General features: G+C 43.7%; 1 protein-coding gene across 1 annotated transcript in view; it reads left to right on the top strand.

Annotated features, from left to right (window-relative positions):
• Positions 1-12,279, top strand: part of Hsd17b11 (hydroxysteroid 17-beta dehydrogenase 11) — a 61,841-nt gene that overhangs the window by 20,291 nt on the left and 29,271 nt on the right. The window contains exon 2 of the mRNA XM_021163520.3: positions 9,357-9,663. Within this exon, the coding sequence (XP_021019179.1) occupies positions 9,454-9,663 (210 nt within the window). The 5' untranslated portion in view covers positions 9,357-9,453. The remainder of the gene's footprint in view (positions 1-9,356; positions 9,664-12,279) is intronic.

Raw genomic sequence — 12,279 nt, 5'->3', positions numbered from 1 at the left:
GTAGCAGAAGTCAGAGGCCTTAAACAAGACCAATGACTCACTGCAATGAGCGTTTGCATGTAAAGCTGTGTGTGCAAAAGGATGTACTGTGTGACACACCCATGGCACACTGTAGATTTTTTTAAATATATTTTCTTTTTTATTTTCTTTTATGGGGGAGGTTACTAGTTATGGAGGGCAGATGCGGAAAGGCTGGGGAAATGAGTGGCATTGGGGTACATGATTGAGGTGAGATTTACAGAGAATCAATAAAAATTATTTTAAAAAATGCTAACAAAAGAAAGCACAAAGAATAAACAAAGACCTTTAAATCCAAAGGATCACAATTTTAAAACGAAACATCTATAAATAAATCCTGAGTTCTTTGTCTTGGGCCTGAGGAACCGTAGGTAAGATGACTTGACATGCTTCCTGTATTTGACACAAGGGAAGGAGCAGAGGCAGCACCCAGGCACCAGCTCTGCAGGAGGTTTGAGGTCTAAGTGTAATTTACTCTGTGCATCCAGATAGGAAATGCTCCAAAGGTACTGTGACCTGACAGTTACCTCCACTCCTCTGCTCTCCCCTACCTGCGTCTTCTAGAAACAGAGCCACTGTAATTGAATAAGAAGCCAGCCTGTGAGGCTGAGGAGCTGTGGAACTTGGGGGAGCAGACCTGCAGTAAGAATGAGGTTGAGGCATGTCCAACCCCCAGAAACCTTGTCCTGAGATCAGCAAGAGTAGGGTCACTCCCCCCCTCCCCACCCCCCGGGCCTGTGTGTCCTTGCACACTTTCCCCTTCACTCCCATCCGTGCCTCTTCCCCCACCTCAGAAAGTCAGACCAGTAGCCAAGTCAAAGTTCCTTTCTCCTTATAAGGTCATGTACAGCGGTACCTGAAATCCCTCCTTATGCAAGTGAGCCATCCTAAACCCTGCCAATGTTGTACACTCACTTCAGAGCCCCTACTCATCCCCCCCCAAAGGTTTAAAGAGCCTTTGTTCCCCCCATGAAACCGAACTATCTCACTGAAGCTGCCTCACCACTTCACTGCTCACCATCGCCTGAGGTCACCTCGCTCCAGACCAGCTTGCCCTCCACTGGTTGCAGTGGTGGGGCACTCACACCACTGCTAGAAAGCAGAGCCTGGACAGCATTACCTTTTGATAAATTAGCATCTTATTAACTACCTGGCCTTGCTTTTTTATTTTCTTTCATAGTTTATGTTCTTGTGAAATTGTTTTATTAGGTATATCACAGTTGGTATAGCTTATGTAAAAATATGAAGAAAAACAAGCTACAGTGGTATTTTCTTAAAGTTTTTAACTCAGATCTCTTCTTGCTCATAACTGTGATCCACAAATAAAAATGTTTTTACCTGAGATAAAGGAAAACAAAGATTAAGTAGCAGTATGTTTTCATTATATCTTTACATCAAAGGCAAAATAATAACACATTTAAAGATTGACTTTCATGGGCAATTCTAGACTTGGGAAGCATCTCATTTTATGAGCATGTTCAGATAAGTTAAGTAAAAGAGTTTGGTCTCAGAGGAGATACTGACTAATCTGTGGTTGTGTTACAGAGGAATGGTACATGCAACATAAACAATGTCCTGGGTTCCTTCCCCACGGTAAAAAAGAAGGTATGGAGAGTGGTTGAGCAAAAACAGAACAAATAACAAAAAGATTTCAATGTCACTCTGCTTGTAAAGGTTACAGCTGAGAAGAATTCCTTACTAGGCTACTGTAATACCCAATGCAGAGCATCAAAAGGAAAAAATAGATGAATTAGACTTTACGAAAATTAAAAACATTTAGTGCTTCCAAAGGCACTATTGACAAAGGGGGGGGGGGGGAATCAACCTATTGAATGGGAAAAAATATTGACAAAGCAAATATCTGATATAGGCATCCAGAACATATAAAGAATTCTGGAAACTCAGCAACTAAAAGATTGTTTTTAAAAGAAAAGGAATTTTGTCAACACTTGTCAAAGAAAATACATGGCCAGTAAAGACGTGTTTAAAAGAGAATACAACGTTGAGAGGAGTGGGACGGGTTTAGGAGGATGTCTGGGCAGGAGTGGGGTGAATATCATCAAAGTTTGTGTATGAAATCCTCAAAGAATTCATTAAAATGTTATGTTCAACATCATTTTTTTATTAAATACAAACCAGACCCACAGTGGGATATCACATCATATTCACAGGATTAATATAAAAATAATTTTTAAAATAGAAAACAATAAAAGTCAGGATGTGGAGAAATAGGAGCGTTCATACATTGATGGTGGAGATATAAAACAGTCAAAATGTTAAACAGATACCATATTATGGCCTACACCCCTATTCCTGTGCCTGTTCCTATTTGGGGCCAGGAGGAGGGAGGAGAATTGAAGACACACAAAAACGTCTTCATAAGTGTTCATAGTAGCAATTTTAAACAAACACTTAAAATTCTGTTAACACCACTATTGTGAGTGTGAGCACGCACACCATGGCACATGTGTAGACATCAAAGACATCTTTGCAAAGTCTATTGTCTTCTTTCCCTTTGGATGGGGCTCAGGCCACTAGGGCTGTGCACTAAGGCTTTGTCTACCGAGCCAACCTGCTGCCCCTATGGGAACAACTCTTAGTAAAAGCTAGGCATTAAAAATGTACTAAGTAACCCCCCTGAGTGGATAAGCAAACGTGCTATAGTTATTCAGTGGAGTAGTATCTGGAGAGGGGAGCAAGGGGTAGGATCTGAGACCGCCTGGAACCCTATGATAAGTGAAAGAAACCAGTCTCAAAAGACAACTTACTATGTTGTCAGCTAACATTCTCTATAGAAGCCACATTCACTTGAGAGCAGTCTATCAAACATTGGCCAACAAGAGCACCCCAGTTAAGGAGAAATGAAATATTTCCGAACAAGAGCCAGCTTTACACTGGGCTAACATTGTACCTTTCAAAAGGCATTCGCTGTCACCACTGTGTCTGACCTAAGCCTTCTGACTTGTAGATAAAACTTCTGAGTCATATGACTAAGTCTCAAAGACTTATCACCTCCATCACCCCTAAAGCCAAGACTGCATAACATCAGGAAAATATAGAAAGGACTTACCTGCCTTTCTATAGCTCACCAGATCTGATGGCCACACCAGTGTAATTGGCAAATATATTGATTTATGTCCTTGTTTTGTGATTACTAAACTTTATTAAATTCTTCTACGTTGGAACATGTTGTCAGTGTAACTTCTTCACTTTATGCTCCCAGGCAGTGATGACCTATACTTGACTCAAAATAAATTCTTATTTCATTATAAGAGTAGTTTTTAAAGGTTTGTTTATTTATTTATTTATTTATTTATTTAATGTATATGAATATACTGTAGCTGTACAGGTTGTTGAGAGCCATCATGTGGTTGTTGGGAATTGAATTTAGGACCACTGAATGCTCCAGTCCGCCCCACTCACTCTAGCCCAAAGATTTATTTATTATCATAAATAAGTACATTGTAGCAGTCTTCAGACACACCAGAAGAGGGCATCAGATCTCATTACAGATGGTTGTGAGTCATCATGTGGTTGCTGGAATTTGAACTCAGGACCTTTGGAAGAACAGTCAGTGCTCTTAACCACTGAGTCATCTCTCCAGCCCCAAAAGAGTAGTTTTTATATTGACAGTGTGATTGAACCGTATGAAGTAATCAGAATGAGCAAATGCATCCTGAGAGAAGGGACCAGCGGATGTGTTGCACTGAGAAGGGACCAGCGGATGTATTGCACTGAGAAGGGGCCAGCGGTTGTGTTACACTGAGAAGGGACCAGTGATTGTGTTACACTGAGAAGGGGCCAGCGGTTGTGTTGCACTGAGAATGGACCAGCGGTTGTGTTACAATGGGGAAGAGAACGTGGAAGCACATGAGCTTGTCTGTGAGCCTGAGGTTTCTCTGTGAGACAGCGAGGGTTTAATCTGATTTCTCATGACGATCATACACTCACTCCGAGGGTATGCTAAGATCCATTGAGCTATGCTGTGTGAGCTGTGACTTAGCGAAGCTGCTTTTAAAACGCCCTGCGCATGGAAGGCGGTCACTTCCTGGGCAAGTCATTTACTCTCCCAGAGCCGTCTCTGTGGAAACTGAGTTTTGTTTAACTTCTCTCAGAAACATCTTTCTCCTCATTTGTTCAATATATGTTCTTCCTATCTTCCTGAAAGGGAAACTAAACAGCCAGGGCTATATCTCAACTAGATCTTCACCGTAAGTGATTATGAACAGTCAAGCGGCTGTTGTACTGGGGTAACTCACTCAGACCCAGCAAGAAGGAGGCTCTTGGTCACATGAACAAGCTTGTCATGGAACAAGCCCTACTCTGAACATTTTGTAAGTGTCTCATTTATTCACCACAATAAAGCTAATACTATAATTACCCCTCTTTCATTTATGAGGAAGCAAAACCCAAAGAGAAGTAATACTTGCCTTGGGCCACAGATAGTAGTTAGTTAAACAAAGATTGATCCTCCCGCCACCTAGCGCCAGAGACTAGTCTCAGTAACACTCTGTCATCTCCAAAGTGAACATTGTAATAGGTGTATACATAAGTCCTCTCTTAGACCCCACCTCCCTTTATAAAAAGTGAGATACAAGTCGCAGTAGAACTTACCGATCAATACCCTAGGGTACTTGCTGCAAAGATTCTATTAACATAGTTGATTAAATACTAAGTATAATCTTCTAAATTAATTTGGCAATAAAATTGATTCTCTAACTTTGTAGATGTTGGTGCACAAATTTCACAATGCTAGATTGGAATGTTAGTATAGCTTCATTCCCAATTGACTGGAGTTCCTTTAATTAACTTTGTTAGAGCTAAAACAAGTAATTTTTTTTAACTATGAGTATATTGCCTGCATGAATGTCTGTGCACCGTGTGTGCAGTGTGCAAGGACCAGTAGATGTCAGATCTCCTGGAACTGGAGTTACAGAGAGTTGTGAGCCACACTGAAGGTACTAGGGGTTGAATCCTTGTACAATTCAGTCATCTCTTATCACTGAAACAAGCAATCCTAATAATATTGAACTAGTAAAGCCTTTAATGATTTTGAACAAAATAAGACTATTTTAAAGCAAAAACAAAACAAACGCCCCTCTCCTCACTAGGATTAACCATTCTCTCTCCCTTTCTTATCACCCCCCTCCTCTTCCTCCCTTCTCTCTCCTCTCATCTCCCCCCCCCCTCCACCTCCAGTTGCTTTAGTTTCTACTCAAATATTCTTCATTCCTTTTTCTCTAGGATGAATTTCCTGGTTCTTAGACCATGGGCTCCTAAAGAGAGATCTTTATCTCTTCTTTGTACCCCTCCAGTTGCCTTACATGAAGCGTTTATATCAACCCTTACTGAAGTGGGTTAGATGGAATCGACAGTTGTCCTATTTGGGGGCTATAGGAAGAATAAAGACACAAACATTTTTTGTTTGTTTTCAGAATAATGAAAAGGAAGAATCCCTGAGGCTCCCATGATAGTGGCATTTTCCTTGATTCTTTTGTATTAGAAAAGGTTCCTTTCATTTTTAATTGCTAAATTTTTAATTTTTGAGTTTCAGTTTAAAAAAATTAAGCCAGGAGATTACATAAAATTATATTTTTCAGTAAGTAAATTCTGAACTTGGATGAATCAGTGAAATCGTGTGACTTTCTAGAATGATCTTTATTGTGGGACTATTTGTATCTTGATGTGCGGTGGTGGTTGGGGATAGGGGAGTAGGGCCGAAATACAATAGTTCAGCTCTCCCTTCTAAAACCTGGAAATTCAGGATGTGGTTGGAAACATGATTGGGGGAAATCCCACATTTTAGAGAAACTGAGTCTTTTGTTCAACTGGGGAGGAAGTGGGAATACTTGTGTTTGAATCCCCCAAGGGAGAGCAAAGGGCAGTGCCCCAGCAGAAGAGGCCCTGTTTCCTCCTGCGTGCAGCTTCTACAGCCTTCCCTGGCCCTAAGGTGTGATAAGGAATCCCTGCTCGACATTTCCCCTCTTTCCCTTTGCCCCAGATACGGAGGTCACTTTTCTCTTTGTTTTAAGCAGGGCAGCTCTCCAAGACTGAAACAACCCCTGAGCCTCTGGACCTCAAATTCTGTGTGTGAGTGTTCCGGAGACACCGCAAGTGAATCACTTACACCTGTATTTCGTCAAAAGCTGTCAATAGTTAACATCTGAGGAGCTGCCCTGCTTCTGGAGAACTGGAAATCAGAACAATTTGCCTTGATATTTTAGTATTTATCCGCCTCTTTTCGAGAGCCTGCGACTGCTGGCTGGGCTCTGGGTGTGGCTGTTGGGCTGCTCCTCAGCATTCCCACAGTAAAGCCTTAGGGCTAAGGTGATCGAAGGCAAAAACCAAATCCTCTAATTAAACCTCCTAAGACAACAACTGAAGAGTTGGCCCAGTGGTTAAGAGCATTTGCTGCTCTTGCGGAGACCTCGTGCTCTCTCTATTCCCAGTACCTCCGTGGTTGTTCACAGTCATCTTGTAACTCTAGTTTCAGGGCATTCAGCACCCAATTCGGACTTTAGCAGGTGTCAGGCATGCATGTAGTGCTCAGACATCCATGCAAGTAAAACACGTATACACATGAAATCGTAAGATGGCTATTTTAAAAAAGAACGTCCCTGTGACGAATGACAGCAGGCAGAATAGTATTTTAAATAAGAATCTTTTTAAATCTTACCTCATTTACTCCCCCAGAGGATTCTTGTATTTATCCTCTCGAAATTTATAAGGCATTTAAAATTTATCATTATTCTGAACATTTTATAAATGCCTTTTCATCTTTCTGGAAACCCTATAAGGTAGCTATTAATGTCCTAATTTTAAGAGTAAAGAAACGAGACACAATGCTTTGTTAAATTCAGATTCATCCAACAAGAAAGTGACACAAACAGCATCCTTTATTTGTGTTTTATTTATTTGGATATTTCTGTTTTTGAAACAAATTCTCTCTACATAGCCCTGGCTGTCTTAGAACTCACTATGCAGACCAGGCTGGCTTCAAACTCATTGAGATCCTCCTGCCTCTGCCTCCCAAGTGTTGGGCATTAAGAAGCATGCCACCAACCCTGGCTAACAGGATTGTTTATGTAGCTCAGGGTGACATGGAACTTTGAATCCTCCTGCCTCCACCTCCAGATACTGGGATGGTATGTGAGTGCCACTATGTCCCGGGAAAACCAAAATCCTAACTTATGATAAGAAGAAGATTGGCCTGCACACCAGACTCCTTCAGATCTGACGTCCAGCCAGGGGGTCTACATAGTTCATCATTTCAGGCTAACACTGCTTTCCTCTGCTGTGCTGTCCCAGGCAGTCAACCCTCTAGACAGAGCCACACCCGAGGAAAGCCACTTCTGACCCACAGGAATGTAAATGTTTCTTGTTGACTTTCAGTTTTCAAAATGAACCGGGAGAGGGAACAAAAGCAATGGCTGCAAGACAGAAAGTAAGTCTGATCCGTCCTGACAATGGGGAAGTAAGCTACCGAAGACAGAAACTGGGAGTTAGAAAGAAACTGTTCGATCTCGGACCCTGGGACAAGGGGCTGAGGTGCACATTACACATACCCAAAGCAGACTTTGCCTTCAGTCTCCCCAGCATCCTTCAGTCCCTACCTGGCATACCCTGCCCCCAGTCTTGAACTTTCCAGCCTAGAGGCTGGGCTGCCCTTCCCCCAGAGGCTCCTCTCTGTATAATTCAGACATTTTGGTCTCTCTCTTCTTTTCCTCTTCTCTCTCTCTCTCTCTCTCTCTCTCTCTCTCTCTCTCTCTCTCTCCCCCCCCCCTTCTACCCCCACTTTCCACTTTACCCATGGTGCTGTCTCTAGCCTTGGTCCTTGGGGCCAGTGAACTTAAGCCTCCTGAGAGCAGCAATGAGCTGACTTTAATATAATTTAATCTGGCTTAAATTGGCTCTGTAAACTGGAGGTGGAGAAATAACCTATCAGACTCCTGGAGAGGATGGGACATTTTTTTCTCTGCCAACATCTGTAGCCTATAGTTGTTGGAACAAGAAAGAGAGAAAAAAAATAGAACCTTGTTGCCTAAAGTTACAAATACAACTTAACAGAAGTAGCAAAGGGAGAGAGAATTATATTGGGATGGTAGGAGACGGGACGATAAAGAGCAAGCAAAGCAAGCCACATCCTCAGTGTCACAGGAGGAAAGTCAACGGCTAACATTTATAGTTCCTAAACCAACCACTCAACAGACAGGCTGTTAGCTTCTTCCTGCTGCTAAATGAGGAGAAACTGCCTCAAAACAACTTGGGGAAGAGAGAGTTCCAGGCCAACCAGAGCTACACAGAGGAACCCTGTCTCAAAAAGTGTGTACTGGGGACGAGAATGCTGGAAAGATGGCTATAGCTCCGTGGTTAAGAGCACTGGCCATTCTTCCTGTGGACAATGGTTCAATTCCCAGTGCCTACATGCAGGTTCACAGCTCCTAGTAACTTCGGTTCTAGGAAACCCAGAACCCTCATCTGCCCTTTCCCCACACCGGGAGCAAAAATAGTGTGCACACAGGTAGGCAAACCACCCACCATTCTTGAATATATGTTTTGTTTCTTGTTTTCAGATTCTCAGAGGCCGAGTGGGAGCTGGTTGCCCCGCTACACGGCTCTTCCCTGGGGAGATGGGTTTACTGCTTCTCCTAAAACTTGATTATGCCTTGGGAGGATACACTCTCCTCTGCCCTCCAGAAATGCTCAATTCAAATTAAAATGTGATGTAGGGTCATTTCTAATTCAGGAGCTTGGTTTTCCCTCTTGTGCTTTGTTTTGCTTGAAGGGTTGTTTGTTTTGTTATTAATTTTTGGTTAGCGTGCAAAGAAATGGGTTTGTGACTTTTATACACAAACGTGCCAGGTGTTCTAACCCGCCCCTCCCCCATAGCCGTCCTCCCATCCCCCTCTTGCTACTTCTCTTCCTTTCCCCCAAGAGTCCCCTTCCTTGTTTCTTGGTCCTTTAAGGTGTGGCTCCACATTGTTGCAACCCTTATGCAGAAACAGACAACTGTCCACCGCAGCCTGAGAACTACTAGCACTTGCCCTTCATCTTTTGCTGCGCAGCGTGACGACCTCTCCTCTCCTAGGTCTGCGGCAGACAGGGAGGGGATTTTTCCATTTTAGGAAAGCGTGAGGTAACTAGCCCTCCTAGGAGGAAGTCCGCGAAAGCTATCAGGGTCGCACCGCCCTAGGGCTTGCCTCTGAACTTCGTCCCTCCCAGATTTCCAAGCCAGCGAGCAGTTGCTGTGACTGCAGTCCGAGCCAATGGCAAAAACCCTCCTGAAGCCCGGCCCCGCGGAAGGAATGGTTTCTGAGTTGTTTGTTTCTCTTTAATAGGGGAACTCTGCCTTGCTTAAGCTTTTACTCTGTGCGTAACCGACACCCTCCAGAGGCCGTTTAGGACCGGGAACGAGAGCACCGGGCCTCCAAAAGGATGAAGTATCTTCTTGACTTGATCCTGCTGCTGCCTTTGCTCATCGTCTTCTGCATTGAGTCTCTTGTCAAGCTTTTTATTCCCAAGAAGAAAAAATCTGTCGCCGGAGAGATCGTCCTGATCACCGGAGCTGGTCATGGGATTGGAAGACTGACTGCCTACGAATTTGCCAAACTTAACACCAAACTGGTTCTCTGGGATATCAATAAGGTAACCGCGCTTCGTCGCTGCCTTTTCTTTGTGGTCCACACTGGCAAACAACCACCCTTTGCAGTTCTCTGTAGAGTCCATACGGCATATAGTAACTATTCATATTTTTTCAGATTACAAGAGAGGCATAATTTGATATCTGTTAAGACCACACGATGAACGGACCTATGGACAATGAGAATCTTGGCTACCTCCCTTCGCTACATTAACACTACATTAAATCCATCCTGAAAGTGGCCTATAATCTCCTCCTACTGACCCTCATAAACTCTTGGGAAATGCAGCAGTTTTAGGTGCTATGCCAAGAGTTAGATGTGTGCAGCTGTCAAGTCTCATTTGCAGCTGCTGAGATGGGCTCGAAATGACACCCTACAGGGATCACCATTGCACTGCCAGTTGCCTACAGGAGTCATCTAAGTCACCTTATAGAAAAAATAGTTAAAAGTGAAATAACTTCAGTGCGGTCTCCTGTACCTTCAGGTTGAGGTGGGAGGCGAGTTAGAAGGAGCTAGCAGTGAAGTGTTGGTCTGGCTTTTGATGGAAGACAGAGGGAATCTGAAGGCATCTTCTGGCTTAGCGTGCCCCTGACTGCACTGTGTACATCCATTCTATAAACAAGAGGTCAAGGTTCATGAGATTAAATAAGAACTAACTCTAGAGTGATTGAGACAACAAGTAACCAGTGCTCCATAGTATCTACAGCCCAGATGGTAAGACCTGGTGGCAAACAGGAGATGGGCTACGTCTGGTGGAGAAAACAGATAATTAGGTATGTATACGATGGATTAACAATGCAAACTGGGCCAGCATGGGTCAGCTGGCCAAGGCCCAGCATAGGCATATGGTCAGGCATATGAAATGGGCTCTTTGCTTCTTAACTGAGAAAGACGAGGCTTCCCAGGCCTTTAGGTTTCAGAAGGCCAGGGAGATGGTAAGTTAATGTGTGAGGTGATTTAGCCAAGAGTCTAGCAGGTAGCACACAAACTAGTCTGAAATTTTATTCTTTAACAAGAATGATTTGGGTTTATCATTTCTAATATACACAATTTTCTCTAAAAAAGTGTGTTTATCCAAAAAAAAAGTTTGATGACTCTTACTGCCTTCTGGACAGTATTATAATACAGAACTACAGATACCAGTGATGAAAGCAGCCTGCATGAGCTAAAGGCAGTCAACAGGCAACCTGTACTATAAAATGCACAATCGGGTGACATAGCAAAAGGAAGCATGAAAGGAGCTTAGGACTGTGGGGTAGGAAAGGCAGACTGCAGGTCGGCTAGGCGGCCAAGGAAGGCATCAGAAGATGGGGTCAAGAGAGGCTGGGGTTGCAGATCAGTGCTACAGTACTACAGTGCTACCACAGCATGCACAAGGCCCTGGTTCAGTTCCCAGGACCAACACAACATAAAAACACAGGGACAGCAAATTCAAAGCCTGGGACAGACTGAAGAGAGGAAAAGTCTAAGATCTGATCACGGTCAGAGCTGAAGCAGACAACACCCACCCTCGTGGCTGTTCAGTGTGGATAACCCACTTGATTTCAAACATTTAGAATAGAAAGAGGGATGCAGAATACTATATTGATAATGTTGAAGCAGTAGGAGTTTGGTGGGGAAACTGGGTTAGATAAAAGGACGGAGTGTACTAACACACAGGCTTGGAGAAACTGCCATCAGACGGCAGTTGGATGTTGAGAAATCGTAATGGTTCTGCCTGAACTTCGTTACCTGTTTTATCTGCTTCTACTAATTCCCTCTGGTTGTGGGCTGCACATAATGTTTTAATTCTGCCTCACCATGCTTTCTAACATTTGTAGGGTAATTGTAACATTACCAACATCTGTGATGTATACAACCAAAACATGAGACCCAAGGGAACAATGCAGAGATAGGCACAAGGCCACAGGGGCCCTGAGGGAGGATGCTGAGGGAAGAACGCTGGGGGGTGAGGGGGGGGAGGGCGGAGAGGTGCTGGGAGAGGAGCCCTGGTGAGACAGCTTGGTTGATATGCATGAGGACCCAAGTTTGGACCCACAGTGCCCACTTAAAGATCCAAGGGCAAGGGGGCCAGGGTCTGTAAGGACTGTCAGAGTGGGGAGCCTGGAGGATCTGTGGACCCTGCTGGCATTAGGTGGGTGGGTGGGGCCTACAGGATCTGTAGAAGGAGTGACACTATGGGGGGGGGGGCAGGGGGAGTCGGGAGTAACCCTGGAGAATCTGTGGACCTTGTGGGCAAGCCAGCCTAGGAGAGAGGAAAAACTCCAGGCTCAGTGAGAGATTGTTTCTAAATAAATAAATAAATAAAATGGAAAGTGGTTGTAAAATAAACTGTTGACCTATAGTTTTTATGTGCATGTAAACCACTCATACAGACATTCGCACGTGAATATGAATGCATACATACACCATGCACATCAATGCAAGCACATTCATGCAGTGCATGTGCTCACAGGGACACAGGCACACTCGTATGCGTGCACACACACACACACACACACACACACAAAGGAGCTGGTCTTTGTATGTCAGCTAAAGTGTGTCCTGCAGTTGATTGGGAAACAACACTTCTAGTCCCCTTTACTATCCTAATTATTGTGACTTGACTGATCCGATCCGA

Source organism: Mus caroli, unplaced genomic scaffold (genome assembly GCF_978045245.1).
Source record: "Mus caroli unplaced genomic scaffold, Mus_caroli_1 scaffold_4, whole genome shotgun sequence".
Taxonomy (NCBI): Eukaryota; Metazoa; Chordata; class Mammalia; order Rodentia; family Muridae; genus Mus; species Mus caroli.
Note: the sequence above shows the minus strand (reverse complement) of the source record. Positions and strands in the feature narration are given on the sequence as shown.